Raw genomic sequence first — 22,819 nt, 5'->3', positions numbered from 1 at the left:
ACAAGCCAACCAACAGCACAACTTGCTTTAGCCTCCGACCTAACGTGACCTAGTTCACTGGTCCTCAGGTTGAACATGGGGAGCTTTAAAAAAGAATACGAGGGTCCCGCCCCCAGAGATTCTGATGCCATTGGTCATGGGGCCTTGGCAGCACTGCCCTTGATTCTGAGATGCAGCAGAGCTTGAGAACCACTAACCTGGTTCACCTCTGGGCCTCAGTTCTTCATACAGAGCATGAATCATTCTTATGAATATAAGTACATATACAAAAGATGGGGCACAGCTGTAATACTGTCAACAATAAAAATAGTTAAAAATATATTGTCATTGCCCTAACTGGTTTGGCTCAGTGGATGGAGCATCGGCCTGCGGACTGTAGGGTCCCAGGTTTGATTCCGGTCAAGGGCATGTGCCTTGGTTGTGGGCACATCCCCAGTAGGGGGTGTGCAGGAGGCAGCTGATCAGTGGTTCTCTCTCATCAATGTTTCTAACTCTCTATCCCTCTCCTTCCTCTCTGTAAAAAATCAATATATTAAATATGTATATATATATTGTCGTTTATATACTTAAATGCTGTTGAATATTTACTCGTTTCATTTAAAAATAACAAAACTATGTTAATAACTAAAAGGAGTACATCTTTCCCTCAGATTTACAGTCAAATCCTTTCCTGTCATTTCAGCCAACATGCCTGTATTCTTTCAGTCAGTCCCAAAGCCATGTGGATTGTTTCACATGAGAATCAGGAATTGGCTTCCTTGTCTCCTCTTAGTGACTGTGGGGACAGCCCACCACCTGCCCAGTGGCCTAGAATATTCTGAGTATGTTCATGAACAATTCTGCTGAGAATGGGAATAACCTTGGTGGACCCCATGACTCCACCAGAGGGTGATCTGCATTTCCAGGCCCAGGGCCTGCCTTGGAGAGTGGGAGAGAGACATCCCGCCATTCTTATCCATCAGTGGTTCCAAATGAAGGCTTTCAATGTGAGTAAAAATGTTTTATTCATATAGGCCTTTTATGAGTTCATAACTAGACAATAATGAAGACCACAGGAAGCAAAACATTGAATATAATTTTTCAATTACCTTTAGAACATCTATGTGACATTTGAAACATCAAGTCAATTTTAATGTTATTTACTTTTGTTTATATTGTGCTGTTTATTTTCAAAGTCCTATCTACAATTTCTAAAATGTTTCATTTTCCTAATTTCAAATCCTACATACTGGAGCTTCTGAAATTCAAAACAAGTAGATTTCAGTGTAGCAAAATGATTTGCCTTACAGACCTTTAAGTGTTATTTGCCAAACATTTAATAGTTAACATTTTATAGTGGACATTTAGTATTAGATATATTTTGTAAGTTTGATCACATAAAATTAACACTCTCCACCCATCAAAAGCACATCATAGAGTTCCTGCTGTATGCAGGGCAGTGTACTCAATGTCTTGGCTATACAAAAAGCAGAGTGCTTGTCCCTGCTTTCCAGCAATTCACAGTATGATCTGAACAGCCATGTGGGAATAGCTGAGCTCTGAGGCCGACTGAAAAGCACAATACAGAGGGACTACACAATGGGAGTGCTAGGGAGAAGTTTCATTCTGAGAGGGAGATGGTGGAACACTACGGAAGTAGCACTGGATATGCGTTCTGAACATAATTCTGATATGCAAAGTAACGAGGAAGGAGTTACAATGTGACCCAGCAGTTCCACTCTTAGGTACATGCCCAAGAGAACACGTCCACATAAAACCTGGACATGAACATTCATAGTAGCCTTCTTCATAATAGCAGGAAGGTGGAAACAACCCAAATGTCCATCAATTAACGAGTAAATAAAATGAAGTATCCAATAAAAATAACTGATCCATGCTACAACCGGAATAAACCTTAAAAACATTACATGAAGTGAATAAGACCACGTATTGTATGATTCCATTTAAATGAAATGTCCAGAATGGGGAAATCCATAGAGATAGCAGATACGAGTAGATCAGTGACTGCCTAGAATTATTCTGGGAGAAATGAGGAATGACTGGTAATGAGCATGGGATTTCTTTGGAGGTTGACAAAATAATCTCCACTAATAAAAGAGAAACATGCAAATTGGTGTCACTCCGCTATGCCCACCAGCCAATCAGATGAGTATGAAAATTAACCCAACAAATGGTGGTTAATTTGCATATGCAGGCGCCAAGCGAAGACTGAAGACAACGTAGAAGGAAGCCAAGCGCTGCAGAAGGGAGCGAAGCTGCGGAGAAGCAAGCGGGGCGGCGGAGGCGGGAGCGAAGCCCGTCTCGGCGGGTTTTGCTCCCTTTTCTGCTTCACTCCGGCCGCAGGAAGCCCTATTCTTGCAGGAATATTCCTGCAACGGGCCTCTAGTGTTAAATATTTATCCCATCTTTCCCATTGAGCCTTAGAGATAGTTCTTTATAGAAGAATCCTAGATGATAAATGCAAGAGGTTTGATAGAACCAAAAATCACTATTTTGTAACCCCTAATGAATTAATGGATCCAGACGACATTCATCAATGGTTGCTAAAACCATTAGGTGAAAAATTGAAAGGAAGCCTGGTGATGGATGACAGCACCACGAGCCACCGATCAATCTGAAAATCACCCAAAGTGGAACCACCAGACATTGTAACCAGAAAGGATACAATATCACCACTGCAGTATTCTTGGGGGGGGGGGGGGAAGTATCAAATCAAGTTTCTAGAACTAACTAGACACCAGGGGGATACCATCAGCCAAATCCGGAATGGAGTAAATTGTATGATAAATATTCCAGTTCCTTCCTCAAATACATGGCAAGAAGAAAGAAACTAAAAACAAGGGTAAATGTTAGAGAGTAAAAGAGACACCAACTAAATGCAATGTTGAATTCTGATAGAAATAACCTGTAGAAAAGATACTTTTGAGACAGGAAAACTGAATGCATGCTGAATTATGATATAGTAGTAATTAAAAATATCTTAATTTTGTTGAGTGACAATGATATTACAGTTTTGTTAACATTAAAAAGATCTTATCTCTTAGAGATAAAGATAATTTTAAGTATTTACAAGTGAGATGACATAATTCCTTAAATTTGCTTTAAAATACTCCAGCAAAAGAAATTTTTTAAAAAGAGGAATGCATTATCTATATATATCATAGATATATCTTTCAAAATTTCCATGTGTGCTTTATAATTTGCAAATAAGGTCTCTGGATTTTGCCCCTCTCCTCCTCTGATTAAGAGGAAACATTTTATTCATTATAATTTTGAGGCTGAGAAAATATATACTCACAAATAAAAACTTTCAAGAGATAACATAAATATTAAAATGAGAAAGTAAAAATAAGACTGCCTTCTTTTGCTTTCAGCCTTACTCATTATATCCAGATAATACTGGTTTTTTAAAAAGATTTCTCCCTTCCCAGAACTATTTCAAACCTACAGAAAAGGTCAAAGAATATGACAAAAAAACATTTCTATGCCCTCAACCTAGATTTATCAATAGGTCAACTGGTAACATTTGCTTTCTTTCTCTCTCATCATATACACATTGATTTTTGCTAAACATTTGAAGTGGGAGCGAAACCCACTTCACCCCTAGATACTCCTTCATGCATTGACTAAGAATAAGACATTTTCCTGCATGACCACAAAATCATTATCACACCTAAGAAAATGAATACTGTCTGGCCGGCGTGGCTCAATGGTTGAGCATCGACCCATGAACCAGGAGGTCAAGGTTGGATTCCTGGTCAGGGCACATGCCCAGGTTGCAGGCTCACTCCCCACTGTGGGGTGTGTACGAGGCAGCTAATCAATGATTTTCTCTCATCACTGATGTTTCTATCTCTCTCACCCTCTCCCTTTCTCACTGAAATCAATAAAAATAGTTTTAAAAGAAAATGCATCATTATTCTGTGTCATCTAATATGCCAAGCCCCTTGCCCAGACTGCCCATTGGGTCTCCTCTCTCCTCATCCAAATCCCCAGCTGGAGTATTACTTGTAAACCCTGTGCAGATTAACTATTTTCTATGCTAAGCTATTGCCTTACGGCAGAGTTATCATCTCTTTAAAGAGCAGTCGCCAACCATTCAGACCTCACGGACCACGGGTTGCCAACCGCTGCATTAAAGTCGTTGTGAGAATAGATACAAAATGTATTTAAGGTAAATAATTGTAAACACTAGTGAACTCAACATCCAGTTTAAGAAAAAAAGTTAGCAGTACCTTCGAAATCCACTTCTCCAGTTACATCACTACCATCCTTCCCCAGAGATAACCATTATCAGAATTTAATATTTCTCAACATTTCCTTCCCTTTGTTATTATTATTTACATTTGTTTAGATTCCTACACAAATGTTTCATTTAGCATGTTCTGGAATTTTATATAAATGGAATCATTCTGTATACATTTTCTGTAACGTGCCTTGTGGCTTACACTGTTCCTGAGGGTGAATCACGTTATTACATTTAGCTGTCATTTGTCCATTTTCACTGCTTTGTAGTATTCCAATGTGAAGATAATAAATGTATGTATCTACTTTTCTTTTGATGGACAGTAGTGTTGTTTTCTGTTCCTTTGACTTTTACAAACTAGATTTCTATGAACCTTCTTGTAGGCATGTATGTAGGAATGGAATTGATGGCTTTCTGGTATATCAACATTTACCTTTATTAGAGGATAAACTGTTTTCCAAAGTGATTGCATATAATTTATCTTTTTATGGTTACAATTATTCTCCAACTGGCTTGTTAGCTATTTAAAATAGGGAATGAGCTTATTTCTTTTTGGTTAGAAACAAGCTTTTTAAAAAAATTATTAATTCATTAATTGATATAACAATTGAGAGATTTTTTTCCCAGTCTTCATAATAAGGAGCTGAGCTAGAGGTAAGTCAAATGCAAAAATGTTTTTGAAGTTAAAAAGTATAGCCCTGGCCGGTATGGCTCAGCTGGTTGGAGCACTGTCCCATACACCAAAAGGTGGCAGGTTCGATTCCCAGTCAGGGCACATACCCAGGATGAGGGTTCGACCCCTGGTCGGGGCACATGCAGGAGGCAACTGATCAATATTTCTCTCTCTCAATAATGTTTCTCTCTCTCTCTCTCTCTCTCTCTCTCTCTCTCTCTGTCCTTTCTTCTAAAAATCAGTTTTTTTAGAAAGATGGAGGTTTCTGCTGAGCAGCATTTGCCTTCTTCTTTTTAAAATATGTTTTTATTGGTTTCAGAGAGGAAGAGAGAGGGAGAGAGAGAAACATCAATGATGAGAGAGAATCATCAATTGGCTGCCTCCTGCACGCCCCCCACTGGGGATTGAGCCCACATCCTGGGCATGTGCCCTGACATAGAAACGAACTGTGACCTCCTGGTTCATAGGTCAACGCTCAACCTCTAAGCGACACTGGCCGGGCTCTAAAAATAAATTTTTGTAAAAAATATGTAAACCTTTCTGCAAATGTATTAAAAAAATTAAGGGAAAAATTAAAATAACAGATAAATATCATCAATATTCCCTAGCAGATTTTAGACAATTACAGGAAAATCAAACATCAGAAGCAGACTACTTTTTTAGAAAGGCACTAACACGTGTTTCGCATTTTTTTCTCTGGAACATTATTCCACTCCTTCAAAGTCTTCAGTATTTCAGGTGTTTTAGGTCGCATCTTGGGGTCAGTTGCAACTAATTTCTGTAGGAGAATTTTCTGTAATGATAGAAAGACTCATTATGAAAAAAAAAATAAAACATTGAAACAAATAAAATTCTGATTACTTTCAAGTGCTTACTTCTTTGTCATCAAATATATCCGAGACATGGCCCTTCCTTAGATCTTCGAAAATCTGAAAATAAGACATATGTATATATATATTCATTAGGAAATTTCTCACTTGGTAGGAAAAACAAACTTAGGAAGCACCGAAGCTTGGAGATGCCCTAAATATGAGACATTTCCAGATTTTTGGAAAGTTTCTTCAGCCAAGGAACAAGCAAAACTCCCCTACCCCAACCCCCCACAGCCTCATCTAATAGGCCTCTCTGACATCACAACAGTGTGCAGTGTTAAGAGCATCAGATGCCTCATCTCCCTTCATCCTCCTGGACCACTGTGCGACAGCTAGTTGTTTCGTTACCGTTTCACAGAGGAGAAGGCTGTTGACTCCAGGTGCGTCCCTTTTCCTGAGCTACGGCCTAGGATGTCCAGTCGACCAATGCATGTAGTGGCTCCCCACCGCCTTCTCAACCAAGTTCACATTCCTGCCTTAATTTACCCCAACATGTCTTTCCAAGCCCATCAACCACCAATTCCGTGTAACTTATCTACCCCAATAAAAATATCAGACTCTGCCTAATAACCCCCCCCACACACACACACCCTGCACGTTCCTGTCTCCATGCTGGAATCACCTCCTTTCTATTCTGTACTATGAGAAGCCAAACCAATCCTTCAGAGCCCAGCTTCAAGGCCTCCATAAATCTCAATCCCGACAGCTGGGAACGATCCCCTTCTAGCTGCTTCCCAAAGACTCCGTGCCTTCTCCCAGAACAGGTACAGCCCTCTCTCACAGTAGCTTCCCGAGAACAAGGCTTATTCGTGTTTATAATCCTCGTAGCACATAGCGCAGTGTCTTATGCCAGGCAGGCATTCAAAATGTTACTGACTGATTCAAATAGGAATAAAGAGCGATGGTGTAATAAGATGCACACACCTTTCAAAAAAACCCAAAGTTTTTGGTCTTTAACAAAAAGGGTGTGTTGTTTGTTTCTTTATTTTAATTTTTCAATTACATATGACATTCAATATTCAGTCTCAACACAGCTTTTCCTTTCTATCTTTAGTTAGAGAAGTTCTGGTACGCTAGTCCTCAGGGGTGGTTGTTCTGTAATTTAGTTGTAATTTTGATGTAGTGATGGCAGGAGGTGAGCACAACGTCTACCTACTCCGCCATCTTGACCAGAACTTCTAACAAAAAGTTTTGGTTGCCAAAACATGAAGGAGGGAAAAGCCATATTTCATTTGCAGCCAATGTTAATATGTTCAGGTCCATCATTACATGAGGCAATAAACTGTCTACAGCAGCACTTTGAAGATGATGGCCAATAATTTTTTTTTTTAATCCTCACCCCAGGATATTTTTTCCATTGCTTTTCAGAGATAGTGAAAAGGAGGGAGGGAGGGGAAGAGAGGCAGAGGAGAGAGAGACATCGATTGGTTGCCTCCTGCATGCGCCCTGACCGGGGCTCGGGATCAAACCTGCAACACAGGTTCATACCCTGGACTGGGAATTGAACCCACGACCCTTCGGTGCACAGGCTAATGCTCTAAACACTGAGGAACACCGGCCAGGGCGATGGCCAATAATTTTTGTTGCTAAATTCTTTCTGTGAGCCCAGCTGGTGTGGCTCAGTGGATTGAGTGTGGACCTATGCACCAAGAGGCCATCAGTTCGATTCCAGGTCAGGACACATGCCTAGGTGCCGGGCTTGATCCCTAGTAAGAGGGTGTGCAGGAGGCAGTCGATCGATGTTCCTTTCACATTGATGTTTCTATCTCTCCCTTTCTCTCTCTCTAAAATCAATAAAAACATACCAAATAAATAAATAATTTCTGTGAGATTATTTACCTTATATGTTTCCTGACGACTGAGAGGTATATAAAGAAGCTCTGAAAGAATCAGCCCTAAGGCAAAGATGTCCACTTCATTTCCATATTCTACTGAAGCGAGCTAAAGAGATCAAAATATATTTACATTTGTTATTCACCTGATAGAAACATCTGTGTCTTCTGAAGCCCAAAAAAATTAATTTGACTAAAACATCCTATATAATAAAGAATATGCTAATTAGACTGGACTGTGGAACAACCTTCTGGGACAACCTTCCGGGACGACCTTCCTGAACTACCAGTGGGCAGGGGTCTGGGCCACAAGGCAGCCAGGGCTGCTGCGAGGGCCAAGCCCCTTGCATGAATTTCGTGCATCGGGCCTCTAGTATTATATAACAGTACTTTTTTGTTAGCAAGATCTGTGGAGTCTGACTGCCCAAGTTCACATCTTTGTCACTAAGTAGCTGAATCACCTGTGTAAATTAACCATCAACATGGGAACAATCCCAACCACAAAATGGAATAACCATAGTTTCAACCTCAGAGTTTGATTGTGGGGTTAAATGAGATGGGGCAGCTGAAACAGTTAAATTAGTTCCTAGCAAGCAACTTGCATGCAAATATTCATAGAAGATTTATTCATAGTATCTCATAACTGGAAGCAATCCAAATGTCCATCAATAGGAGAATGGATAAACAAATTATGGTATACAGGCATACCTTATTTTACTGTATTTCACTTTATCACATTTTTAAAAACTAGATCAGAAATCCATTCAGAAACACTTTATTGTGATGTGGGATAGCAAATGATATTGTTTTCCCAAAAGGCTAATAAATTCAAATTTATTTGCAAAATACTGTCTTCTGATTTCTTTTCTCTTCCCTATTATTGCCTCACCAAGTACTAGAACATTACATGAACTTACTGAATAAAGCAGTGGCAGAATTTGAGAGAATTGACTCCAATTTTGAAAGTTGTTCTACTCTAAGTAAAATGCTATCAAACAGCATCACATTCTACAGAGAAATTCGTGAAAGGAAAATGTAATCAATGTGGCAAACTGCACTGTTGTCTTATTTTAAGAAATTGTCACAGCCACTTCAGCCTTCAGCAAACACCACACTGATCAGTCAGCAGCCATGAACATGAAGCAAGACCCTCCACTACCAAAAATATTACAATTCACTGAGGGCTCAGATGATGGTTAGTAGTTTTAGCAACAAAATACTTTTTTTAAAAAATATTTTTTATTAGTTTTCTACAGAGAGGAAGGGAGAGGGATAGAGAGCCAGAAACATCGATGAGAGAAACATCGAACAGCTACCTCCTGCACACTCCCCACTGGGGATGTGCCCGCAACCAAGGTACATGCCCTCGACCAGAATCGAACCTGGGACCTTTGAGTCCACAGGCTGACGCTCTATCCACTGAGCCAAACCGGTTAGGGCAAAATACTCTTTAATTAAGGTAATATGTTGTTGTTTAGACACAATGCTATTACACACTGGACAAGCCACAAGATAGTGTAAATTACTTTTATATGCACTGGGAAACCAAAAACTTCATGTGACTTGCTTTACTGCAATACTCCCTTTATCGCAGTGATTGGAACCGAACCTGCAATATCTCTGGGGCATGCCTGTATTCATACTAGGGGATAGTATTGCTAGTACAGCAACACTTAGAGGTTCTCCAATAGACATCACTTTGGGTGAAATAACCAAATGCAAAAGAATACATACTGTATGGTCCCATTCATATGAAGCTTAAGAACAGGGAGAACTAGTCAATGGTGATAAAAATCAGAGCACTGGCTGCCTCTGGACGGTGAGGAGGACTGACTGGAAAAGAGTGTGAGGGAGTTTTCCTGGATAAGGAAAATATTCTACTTCACAAACTTGTGGGCTTCACAGGTATATGCTTTTGTCAAAACTAAAGAAATGCATACTTAAGATCTGTGCATTTTGCTCCACCTGGTTTGGCTCAGTGGATAGAGCATAGGCCTGTGGACTGAAGGGTCCTCGGTTTGATTCTGGTCAAGGGCACATGCCAGTAGGGGGTGTGCAGGAGGCAGCCAGTCAATGATTCTCTCTCCTCATTGATGTTTCTATCTCTCTCCCCCTTTCCCTCTCTGTAATCAATAATAATAATAATAACAACAATAATAATAAATCTGTGCATTTTATGCTATGTAAATTATTCCTCAAAAAAATCTTTTTTAAATTTAAAAATCACTAAGAACAGTCAAGGGCATGTACCTTGGTTGCAGGCACATCCCCAGTAGGGAGTGTGCAGGAGGCAGCTGATTGATGTTCCTAACTCTCTATCCCTATCCCTTCCTCTCTGTAAAAAAATCAATAAAATACATTTTTTAAAAAATCACTCTCACTTTTAAAAAAAATCACTAAGAAAACCAAAAGCACAGTAATGAGTGATTTAAAAAAATATTCTGAGGGAGACATTGTAGGATGCAGGAGATCTATACATAGAAACGCCAAGCAACTGTAAGGACAGAAGGACCAGAATGACCAGTCGCTATGATGCGCACTGTGGCAGCCAACCAGCCCAATCGGGGCCCAATTATCCCCCAAGAACCTCCCGCAGTGCCCCCCGCTGGCCCCATCCCGAATCAGCCCCCCCATCCTCCTGCATCTCCCCCTCCCCCACCCCCAGCCTGGCCCCGATTGCCCCAAATTCATGCACCAGGCCTCTAGTATTCAATAAACCGGGAGTAAAAAGGAGCCATTAGCTTCTTAATTATCTTCTACTTTCATACTCCACAAAAAACTTCAATGATTTTTTTATGTCAGATGGAAAAATTATGATACATTATTGAGTGAAAAAAATCAACAAGAGAACATTGTAGTATTCCAGTTAAAGTGTAGGTATGTATATTTTCATATAAGAAAAGTCTGTGTAAATATACATTTGTGTTTGTATATTTTTATAATTCCCAGAAAATTATCTAAAAGGACAGACAACAAACTGAGAGCGTTGGCCTGCAGACCAAAGGGTTCCGGTTTGATTCTGGTCAAGGGCACGTACCTGGGTTACAGGCTCCTCCCCGGCCCAAACCCTGGTCGGGCTCGGGCAGGAGGCAACCAATCAATTTGTTTCTCTCACATTAATATTTCTGTCTTCCCCTCCCTCTTCCACTCTCTCAAAAAAAATCAATGGGGGTAAAAAACCAATGGGAAAATAACCTCAGGTGAGGATTAAAAAATAATGATAATAAATAGATTTAAAAAAATAAAAGGATAGACAACAAACTGTTGTTAGCAAAGTAACGATAAAAAGGAAGGTTCAGGGGAATTTCCCATTTTTATTCTATACACTTCTGTACTGTTTTAATTTTATCAGTGGTGTCTATTATTTTTATAATTTCTTTATAATGAAAGAAATAAAAAACACCTGTTCTGGGCTCATGTAGAGTGGAGTACCCCGGTCTTCCGTCCGCTGTTCATCATGTTTCTGGAAGGTTACAAGTCCAAAGTCTCCAATCTTTATTTGTTTTGTATCTACTAAAAATATGTTACTTGGCTACAGTAAAAGAAAACACAATATTTAATTCATAAGTACCACTCTGACAGACTGGCATCACATATCCAAATCATATTTAGCAACGGCTATTGTTTAGAAGTACTTACAGGGGTAGGCAAAAGTAGGATTACAGTTGATCACGCGAAAAATAATACAATAATTAGTAATAGTACAAGAATAAACACTGTTTTGTGTACTCACAACTGTACACCTACTTGTGCCCGCCCGTGTGTAAGGCATTTAAACTTACACAGGTAGCCCAAAATAGAAAATTTAGTATTACAGGTCTTTAAAATGCCAGCTGAGGAAGCTGGGACTTCTCTGTCAGCAAAGAAAGCTTGGGCAGAGCTGCCTCCAAATATCTGAAGCGCTGTTAAGTGGAAGATGGATTCACCATATGGCCCCATGAATAAATCCAGGGCTAGAGGGTAGAAACGGCCAAAAGATTTGCTTTAGTGTAACCTAAATATACCAGTAGTGGGGTTCAAAAAATGCGAGTCCAAGAGTTCCCTATCCAAGGGAGTATTCAAGACAGAACTGGACATCCACTAGCTGGAAATGTTGCAAATATGAGACCAGCATTCCATGGGGATCGAAGTAAGATCCCTTCCGACGTTGAGATCCTCAGACCGGGTCTCCACCCGGGAATGCTGCAGGATGTCCTGTGCAGAGCTTCTCATGGGGGCTTGTTGGATGTCAATTTCTCTAGGCCTCTGGCACCTTCTTCAGAAACATTCCCCCGCTGCCCCTGAAGGCATACCAAGTTACCTGGAAGCTGATAACGAGCCCTGACGTACAGTGGGGCCTTGACTTACAAGTGTCCCAACTAACAAGTTTTTGAGATACCAGCTGTCTCTCCACCGATTTTTTGCTTTGAGTTGACAGAGTAATTGGAATTAAGGAGCTCCTTAACAAGCTCCTTAAACGAGCTCGGTCTCTGAACGAATTAAACTCGTAAGTCAAGGTCCCACAGTATTTTTCCCATGTGATTCTTTGAGCAGATAGGGGATGGGCGTTCATCCTATTCCACAAATTTATAGAAGGTATTGACCAACATTCTAAAGACCATGAAGAGAGACGGTTATTGAGGAGGAAATTAATATTTTGCCATTGTTGAAAAGGCTAGACTTTCAACACAATGATGGGCTGTATATTCACACACAGACCTCATGAGCTAACACTTATGAGAGAGCCTAGTAAAGGCACTGAGAGGGAAGAGACATCAGCCCAGGGCAGCTGAAAGAGGAGCTTCTAAGAAGCCTGCCAGAAAAGATCCACACAGAAATTAGCAGTTGGATTGGGACAAGCAACAGTGAGACTTGAACCTAGCACCAAGAATACAGATGGAAAGTTGTGCATGTGTGTGGGGTGGGTGTGGAGAAAAAAATGTGCCAATGCTAATTCAAGTTCCAGTGCAGGAATATGTTGGGTCTGCAAGTGCAGATGCTAGTCCCACACAAGGCTATCTATCACCTGACTCTGAGAAACGGTGCTATATAAGCTGGCTAGGGCTGTGTAGTAAAAATATCCGATTGCTAATTTACTGTTCATTAAAAAGAAAAACAATAATGCACCATTGGTTTAATCAGTTATACAAACTTAGCAAAATGTTGCGTTGTAGAACATAAAAAAAGAGTGCTAATTTTATACAGGAGGTACAGGAATCAGGTCTGATGCTCAGAGGATGACCAAAGAGCCTGGGCCTAAGGGGACTGAACCTCCAAGAACTATAAGCCCTCATTCCAGAAACGTCTATGTCTCTCCCTCAGTGCCTTTGACCTAGTTCTTAGGATTCCAACAGAAAGTGGTGAAACACTAGCAGGCTTCACCTAAGAGGAGTTTTACTGGAAAAAGACCATTCTCAGGCAAAGCCACCTGTCGCTGGTATTTTGCTAGACGTCACTAAGAAACGTGCATGCCTTTGTTTGCACCCAATTTCGGATGCGAGACAGCAGACAGTGTAGCAGTGAAGCTAGAACAGTTGGAGAAGATGAAAGAAGGCTCAGTAGAATTAAAGCCTGACCTTCGAGCCACTGCAGTGATAGAGCAAACAGTCTGCAAACAGACACAAGACTATATCAGTCCACAACCCGGGGCAGGGGCAGTGCGGGATACGGAGAGGTGCAGGAGAAGGCAGACTTCAGTCTGCACCCGTCAGAATTGCACTAATCCACCCTCAGGAGGGTATGGGAGTTAATACCCATACTTCCATATTTTCTTAAGAATTACTGCACAAATAGATCACTGTGCTTAGTTTCTCATGTAACGCTATGTATTATTTATTCCAAAGTGAAGGTATAGCTATTCTAAATGTATCTTTTTGAACGTAGTCCTTATTACGTTCCAACTTCAAAGAACACCTTCAGATATTGTTAAAGAGAGATATTGGAACCAGGTGGACTCCAACATGAAGGCATCAGAATTCAGCCACTGGGAAGACCAAGGATGCATATCATTTAATGGCCCAACAAACTGGTATCTACATAAATGCTTATTTCACTCAAGGAAACGCTTGCTTCATTCCTCATTCCTGGGCGTTGCAGATAGGTGGGCTAGCAGACAGCACAATGCCTGTCAGAAAGCAGAGTAGCAGGAGGCACAGAGACAGAGCAGCCGGTGGGCTGTGCCAGCCACAGTCATTACGTGGACGGGACGTTCAGCACGTTAAAGCTACGAGTGTTTGAAACTGGAGTGACTTTCAGCCAGACAGCACCAGAAGTGAGTGGGCTTCTTCCTGCAGGGCTCAGGTTCTTGACAAGCTCACTCGCCCTGGAGATCTTCTGAGTGGATCTGGGGAATGAAATGTTCTAGATCTATTCGCATTTTAAAGGATCAGAGATAATTCTGCATGGCTGTCAACCAATTCTAAAATTTGAAGAGATGGGTTTTTCAATTATTAAATTACGTTGATCAATTTTCCACTTACCTTAAGGTCTCTATGAATTAACCCTTCTGAATGTATATAATCCACTCCATTTACTATTTGCTTAAATAATTCCAAAGACAAATCTTTGTTTGGAATTTTCTCTCTTCTGTTCTCAATCCAGTCTTCCAATGTCCCTTTATCACAGAATTCCATTTGGATGAAAAGGCACTTCGTCAATGATCTGGATATAAAATTCAAAGAGAAGTAACAATAAAAATAACTTCATAAAAATACTAGTACATTTTTCTTAAAATTATACCTTCTCTTCTTTTTTATCCTCACCCGAGGATGTATTCTTATTGATTTCAGAGGGAGAAGAAGGGAGAGAAAAAGAAACATCAATGTGAGAGAGAAACATTGACCACATGAACCAAGGATTAAACCCACAACCTGGGTATGTGCCCTGACGTGAAATCGAACCAGCAATCTTTCGGTGTATGGGATGACGTCCAGCTAACTGAGCACAAAACATGTCTCAAAACAGAAATCCAAATAAATAAATTTGAATCAAAGTATAATAAACCATTTATTATTTAAACCTCAGTTCCCAGATGTCCAGAGCGTTATTTGTTTAGCTAATTTATAAAGTATAAGCCTGTCCATTCTTTAATGCTGAAGTTCCTTGATCACCTTTCTAAAAGATAGGAAAGGGAACATTAATACAATGGAATTGCAGAAAACCAAATCTCATTATTATATAAAGTAATTTGTAAATATTGTAATTCACCCTCAATATAATGAGCATCATTATGTGAATAGGCACCTAGAGATGAGGAAATGAGTTAGGCACTATCCTTGCTGTAGTGGGATGACAGTTGAATAGGAGAGAGGTAAAGGAAAAACAAACCTAAAACAATAGCATAAGGATAGATATTCTAAAAGAAGTGCCAACAAACTGCTATGAGATACAACTGGGAGGACTGATTTTGCTGACCATGTTTTCTTTTTCAGCAATACGTGGGCCTCAATACTAACTTATATTCTTTGAACATACGTTGGCTAGAAGACAGAAAGAGGTAGACAAGAATTTGCTAAAAGCTGAAGTCCCAAGTGCTGCCAGGCAAGAACTCCTGAAACTGATGATAAAGTTCTCAGTACACTGACTGGGCTGGTGGCAGGAGACATGAATGAATGAGCCCACAATAGCCTCGGGATTGCAGTGAGAGGACCGTCCACAGGAAACGCTGGGTGACTTCCACCTTTTGAATCCTCCAGCCCTTTGGCACTGGTTTACTTGAGACAAAACATGAGTATGCAAGGTGAGGTGCCCCTATCACCTTAAGCTCAGGGTCTTAAAATTATTTTCACTGCTCTCCACCCCAGCAGGAGTGGTGTTGTGGCATTTGAGAGAGACTCCTTGATTGCCTCTGGGGGGCCTGAGAGAGGGAAAGACAAGTGCTGGCAGCTGAGGAGGGACGCTCCAGTTGCAGCATCTACATGTTCAAACCTCCTTCTCAAGACTGTCTCTCCAGCCTCGACTGAAGTCGGGGCAGGTGCGCAACTCTATCTATGAAACAACAAGTCAGGAAAGCTAAACCTGAGATTCTGAAAGCAGCTGAGGACAGAAAAAAATGGCTTGAAAACAAGTTTAGAGCAGGGAGAGGAGGAAGGAAAAGATTATTCTTTGTCTCCTTACCTGCAGAATGGAGATAAACAGTGTCTCAAGTGCTTATCTTTTATCATCCTTGTTGTGATTATTAAATGTATAAATGGCCCACAGATAGCCAATGACAGTTTCCTCCATCTTATTACGTCTATGAGAATTTCTTTGTTAGTTACCTTTTGATGTACTCTTCTCCAACCCAACTATTATAGTAGCGAACAATATTTGGATGACTAAGCGTTGCCAGAACTTTTACTTCACGCTTTACCTTCCTAGTTAAAAGAAAGAAGGAATAGAAGGGGTCAGTATACATCCCTGATAACAATATCAAAACACCTCCTTTATCTGAACAGTTGCCATGGTTCCCACACCCAGAGTTTTAGAATGAAGGCCAGGAGCCCCGAAAAGCAAAAAGTGAACATACAGAAAAAACATAGCTATTTTCACTCTCAACACAGAAGAAAAAGTGGTGACAAATCATTCCAAACATCAGACAACTTAAAAGTCATTGGCAGTACAGTACGTCCTGGGTTTACGTCGGAGATCCGTTCCTATGGTGTGACGTAATGCGATTTTCGCCGTAAGTCAGAACCCACCTACATAAGCACCTACATCACTCACATGGAGCACATACACAGCAGTGATGATGTGAAACAGTAAAAAAAATTTTAAAAAAAGATAACAAATCCTGACCTTTACTTCTGGTAAATAAATAATAAAAAACATAAAGTACATATGTACATATGTCGAAATGACGGAACTTTTTTTTTTACTTTTATTTTTTTAAATATATTTTATTGATTTTTTACAGAGAGGAAGGGAGCGAGATAGAGAGTTAGAAACATCGATGAGAAACATCGATCAGCTGCCTCCTGCACATCTCTTACTGGGGATGTGCCCGCAACCCAGGTACATGCCCCTGACCGGAATCAAACCTGGGACCCTTCAGTCCGCAGACCGACGCTCTATCCACTGAGCCAAACCGGTTTTGGCAGAACTTTTTTTTTTATAAATAAATGGGAGATGGCAATGTAACCATGAAACGACTTACGTCAAATTCGACATAACCCGAGGACTGTAGTCTTTGAAATGCCAATGATATAATTATTGTAGCTAATTCACACATTATGTCTTATTTAGACTTGCGCTAAAGTCACTTTGAGTTTCAAAAACAAACCCCATTTGGGCAGCCTAGGTAGGTAACCCAGGCAGTGAAAAGGGCCTAATTCGGAATTTCCAGTGTGTGGCAAAGAAACGCAAAGGAGAGAATCTAGACAGCAAAATGGAGACTTTGCTATGCCTTGGGAGCTTTACAGGGATGTGTAGTCAGGAGTGAAGACAATTCTATGCTCAATGGAATAAAGAAATCTGAAATCTCAAGTATAAGAAAGGATAAGCAGACATTGTGCAATTTCAGTCTTTATTTTAAAAAATTATTTATATGACATACAAGTTGTAAAAAATAAAGAGAAGTTACTCATTATTGACAATCCTAACACAATCAGTTATTACTTGGAGTTATTTATCATTTGTCTTTATATTTTTATATATTTGTAATTATAGTGTACTAGAGTCCCAATGCATGAAATTGGTGCAAGAGTAGGCCTTCGCAGCCTCAGCAGCTGCCTCGATCCCGCGCCTCCAGCCCCAGCTTCGTCCAGAAGGTCGCCCGAAAGGATGTCCAGAAGGATGTCCAGTCTAATTAGCATATTACACTATTATTAGTATAGTATAGTATAGAGTCCCGGTGCACGAAATTCGTGCATGGAGGTTGTAGGGGGGTGTTCCCTCAGCAAGGTCTGCAACGTCTCCAATCCGGGACCCCTCAGGGGATGTTGGACATCCCTCTCGCAATCCGGGTCTGCTGGCTCCTAACCGCTCACCTGCCTACATGCCTAATCGCCCTGAACCACTCTGCCTGCCTGCTTGCCTGATTGCCCCTAACCCGTCTGCCTGCCTGCCTGATCGCCTCTAACTGCCTCTGCTTGCCAGCCTGATGCCCCTAACCACTCTCCCCTAAAGGTCTGATCTCCCCTAACAGCTCTCCCCTGCTGGCCTGATCATCCCGAATCGCCTCTGCCTCGGCCCCCACCACTGTGGCTTTGTCCAGAAGGACGTCTGGAAGACATCCAGTCTATCCTGTCTAATTAGCATATTACCCTTTTATTAGTATAGATAATATTCTATTTTCACATGTTATCTTTACAATATTCCTTATTGTCTTACAATCTGCATAACTAACATGTATTGACTTTTTAATTTTTAGTTTTAGTTAATCCACACCTGAAGATATTTTTCTATTGATTTTTAGAGGGAGTGGAAGGGATGGTGAGAGACAAAGAGAGAAACATTAATATGAGAGAGACACATCGATTGGTTGCCTCCCACATGGCCCCAACCAGGACTAAGGATTGAGCCTGCAAACAAGCTATGTGCCCTTGACCAGAATGGAACCGAGGACCCTTCAGTCCAAGAGTCGATGCTCCATCCACTGAGCCAAACCTGGCTAGGCATAAAAACTTTTTAATGTAATATTTCAAAAGTATATTAAAAAAATAGAGTAAATAGTAAAATGAACCCTAACCTAGCCATCACCCACATGAATCAGTTGTTAATTTCATATGTACCCTTACCCACTTCCTCATCTTCCACTGTATTATTCCGAAGCTACTTTCCACATCTAAGATTTCATGTGTAAATATTTTCAGCATATAACCCTCATTTTTAATGACTGTAAAATAGCCACTGATCAGGGGAGAGAAAACAAAATATCCTTAATCATTCCTTTATTGTTAGATATTTTGTTTTTTCTAATTCTTCACTATTATAAACAACACTGTATTTATATCCTCTTACATGGTTATTTTTCCCTTAGTTTGGGCAATATCCTTAGAATAGGTTTCCAGACAGAAAATCCTTAAGCCAAAGTGTATAAACATTATTATGGCTCTGGATTATTATTTCCAAGTATATTTTAACAGTGTTCTACCAATTTATGAAGCCATTACTAATGTCCCATAATATTGCACCATGATCATTGTTAAGTATTTCCACTAAAAAATTGCTACTGAATGGAAGGAACAACAATATTTCATTCTTGTTAAGCAAAACAGTGAAGAAGGAGAAAGCCTGTTTTGACGCCGACAAGGCATAAAGGTGTTTCCAATGCCAAGCAAGGTATTGTCCTTGGACAGGAAGTAGGTGTGATTGGGATGAAGGGCACCTTGGACTCTTTGCCTGCTTCTCCTTTGCTCAGCCCACTCTCCCTATCTCTTTTCCACCTTTTCCGCCCTTCTCTAGACTTTGAAGGACCAGTCTGGCCAACTTAAGTGGAGTAACAACTGCTGGAAAACAAGTCAGGAGATGAAACTAGAAAAGCTCAAAGGTCACCTTGAGCTAAATGACTCTAAAACTTGCGTTTTCATCAAGACAGCCTTAAAAGAATTGTGGTAGGCAGTTAGACACACCTGAGCAGAGCAAGGACTATGGGTCAGGTACAGAAGATCACTAGAGGGCAAAGCCTTGGGTGCCTAGAAAAGGACAATTGTAGGGTGACACCTCGCCCCCAGTGCGACCTTTCATCCCCCTAGCATAGTGGTTCTCAATCTTCTGGCCCTTTAAATACAGTTCCTCATGTTGTGACCCAACGATAACATTATTTTCGTTGCTACTTCATAACTGTAATGTTGCTACTGTTATGAATCATAATGTAAATATCTGATATGCAGGATGGTCTTAGACGACCCATGGGAAAGGGTCATTTGACCGCCAAAGGGGTCGCGACCCACAGGTTGAGAACCCCTGCCCAAGCATATTGCTGGTCATGCAGTTTGGAACCCCTAACCTTTCCTCCCTAGAGATAACATCTAGGCCTCAGTTGTATTTCAGCTCCAGGCCCAGAAAAGCAGCAGAACCAAATAAGTGATCTCATGGCTGACCTCAGGACCAGCTGCATTGGCACTGACCAATCAATCAGTGGAGACCTTGACCTTGAAAGGACACACCTAGAAAGCTGCTGAATATTCTATTAAGATCTTCCCTGGGACCATCCCTAAAACCTCCACCCTTAAACCCTTAGGACTGAGGACTCAGTGAGCTCTCCCTCCCAGGAGCAGGCCTGCATCTTCCCTTCTCCCTCCCCATCCCCATCCCCCCAGAGTGTTACCATTATCTTCCTAATTCCCAAACTTCAAGGACCCTTCCTTTGCCTGTGTCACTTGTTTCCTAATCCCATTTCTTCTACGAATTACTTCCTCCAACTCTGTGATTTTCTCTCATAATTGGAGTCTTGGCTCTGATTTCTTTCTTAACCAGAACTCAAGTACCGAAGTTGCTGAACCCAGGTCCGGTCTGACCCCAGTAGTCTAACCCTAGTGCTGTGAGTAAGCCAAGCTCCTGATGACAGACTAACATTTAAAAAAAAAAAAAAATATATATATATATATATATATATATATATATATATATATATATATATATTATCGATTTCAGAGAGGAAAGGAGAGGGAAAGAGAGATAGAAACGTCAATGACTGGCTGCCTCTTGCACACCCCCTATTGGGGATCTAGCCGAAACCTGGGCATGTGCCCTGACTGGAAATTGAACCGTGACCTACTGGTTCATTGATCGACTTGCAACTGAGCCACACCGGCCGGGCTAGAGTAACATTTTTAAGGAGGACTAGGAAAAAGGAAGTAATATACCCGTGAAGAAGACAGTTACATAAAAAAGAATAGTACAATTCAACATATCTTCTTATTTAAAATAATGAAACAAAACATTTACTACTTACTCGACTTTGTCGTCGTCCTCTTCGTTGTATTTAACACGTTTAATAACGTAAGTCGTCCCATCAAGTCTGTGTTTTGCTTTGAAAACCTTGCCATATGCACCGGAGCCAACTGGTGCTATTTCTTCAAAATCCTTGAGAAACCTTAAAGGATAAACACCACTGTTACTCTAAGATCCAACGCTAGCTGGCCCCCACCCCTTCCACTTTCCCTTAAGGTCACTGATGAAATGGACTATATAGCAAACTTGCCTCCCCACTTCTGAATCAGAAGGGCCCACTCCACACACAAAGGATCGTTCCTCCCCGACCTCCTCTCAACACAACAGATCACCCCTGGGAGACACAGGCAACTCCTGGCTGTACAACTGCCATGAGAAAGCATCTTCTCACAAGCATAAAACTTTACAAAACAGCACCATATTGTTCCACGGCTACCATCAAGCTATTACAAGAGAAGTGAGCAGGTGCTCATGGCCAGCCTGGCTCGTAGACCTCTAATTCCATCACAAAGACCTGCCAATTCTACTTCTAAAACATGTCACTGGCCCACTTTTCCTGACATCTTCACCCCAAAGCTTCCACCGGGCTCCTGCACGACCTTGCTTGCCGGACTCTTCACTTTCCTCCTCCCCTTCAATCATAATCCACACAGAATCCAGTGTGATCATGTCTCTCTATTGCCTAACAGCCAATAGCCTAGCTTTGCATTCAGCAAAACATGGAAAGTCGTTAAATGGCCTCCATGGGGCCTTGTGATGGGACCTCTGCCTCCCTCTCCAGCTTGTCCCCTGGCACAGTGCCCATTTTCACTGCATTCCAAGCACACAATCTACTCTCTGCTCCTTGAACCCTCACATTACCTGTCCCATCTTCATTTTCCCACCTCCCTGTGCCACCTCATCTTTCATGCCTCTGACCATAGTTTGTAATTACAGACTTTTTCAGGTAATTTTCAACCCCACAAAACTCTATGAGGGCAAGAGCTGTTCTATTTGTTCCACTATAGACCCAATGCCAATGCCCAGCACAGTGCCAGCTATATATTAGGCAGTTATTTGATAAATATGGATTCTTTATTGGTTTTTTTGTTTGTCTTAGTATTGAATTTATTTTTAAATTTTTCAATTTTTTTGAATCCTCACTGCAGAATATTTTTCCATTGATTTTTAGAAAGAGTTGAAGAGAGAGGGAAAGACAGAGAGAAATATTGATGTGGGAGAAACACATTGACTGGCTGCCTCCGGCACACCCCCTGACTAGGTCCGGGGCTGGGGAGAAGCCTGCAGCTGAGGTATGTGCCCTTGACCAGAATCAAACCAGGGACTCTTCAGTCTGCAGGCGGATGCTCTATCCACTGAGCCAAACCAGCTGGGGCTCTTTATTATTATTGTTAAACTTATTTTCAATGTTCTTTTGTTGCAAATAGGCCTCTTTTATTTAAACCCAAACAGATGATCTACTTACAAGAGACACCCTTTTTCAAAGTGAAAACTGGAAAATGAAAAACAGATTCAAGTGGTACTATTCTGATTCTGGCAAGAGTACTTTTTTTTTGCGGGGGGGGGGGGGATCATTGGTTTATAGGAATATTTGCTTTCAATATTAAAAAGTTCCATAGATCTCAGAGAAACCCACATAAGCATCACATAGATCTACATCACCACATTCCATTTAGATTTGTCGAAACTTTACTTCTCTAAGATACAATGATCTGCTGTGGACCTGACTGTACAAAATAATTTAACTGTTCAGGTGGAAATATATACAGCCTGTCTGATGTACAACAGTTCATTATGAAACATTTGTGGAATAAACAAACATATCTCTAAGGAAATTCTGTTTTACAGTTCTTTCTTACCTCTCATCCACAGTATGCTTGTTTACAGGAGAGTCAAATTTAGGTGCCAAATTTCTAAAAATTAGAGAAGAATGTAAAATTCAAATAACATTGAAATCAAATGTAACTTGCTTAGAGTGGTTTTATGCCATGCACTACGCTTTTTTTTTAACTTCGCTTCACTTAGCATAATAATCTTCAGGTCCATCCATGCTGCTGCAAAAGGTAAGAGTTCCTTCTTTTTTATAGCTGTGTAGTATTCCACTGCATAAATGCACCACCGCTTTTCATCCACTCAGCTACTGATGGGCACTTGGGCTGTTTCCAGAGCTGATTACTAGATTTTTTATATTTTGAATCAACATTTGATAGCATTTGATCTTTTTATTTCTTACCTGAGTCTACACCATTTCTACTCTACCTGTTTATCTGCAGAATAATGCACTTCTCTTGAAAATCTCCCGCCAAGCCTACTTCCCTTAACCAATTACCCTAGCAAGATCCCC

The 22,819-nt window shown here is 40.8% G+C and overlaps 1 protein-coding gene across 6 annotated transcripts in view; it reads right to left on the bottom strand.

Moving 5' to 3' along the window:
- The window catches only part of EIF2AK2 (eukaryotic translation initiation factor 2 alpha kinase 2), a 78,837-nt gene that overhangs the window by 35,934 nt on the left and 20,084 nt on the right, over window positions 1-22,819 (bottom strand). For all 6 annotated transcript variants that reach the window (XM_059660113.1, XM_059660115.1, XM_059660114.1 and 3 more), the window contains exon 9: window positions 22,335-22,388. In XM_059660113.1, coding sequence (XP_059516096.1) covers window positions 22,335-22,388 — 54 coding nt within the window. The remainder of the gene's footprint in view (window positions 1-22,334; window positions 22,389-22,819) is intronic.

The sequence above is a fragment of the Myotis daubentonii genome, chromosome 12 (genome assembly GCF_963259705.1).
Source record: "Myotis daubentonii chromosome 12, mMyoDau2.1, whole genome shotgun sequence".
NCBI classification, from domain to species: domain Eukaryota; kingdom Metazoa; phylum Chordata; class Mammalia; order Chiroptera; family Vespertilionidae; genus Myotis; species Myotis daubentonii.
Note: the sequence above shows the minus strand (reverse complement) of the source record. Positions and strands in the feature narration are given on the sequence as shown.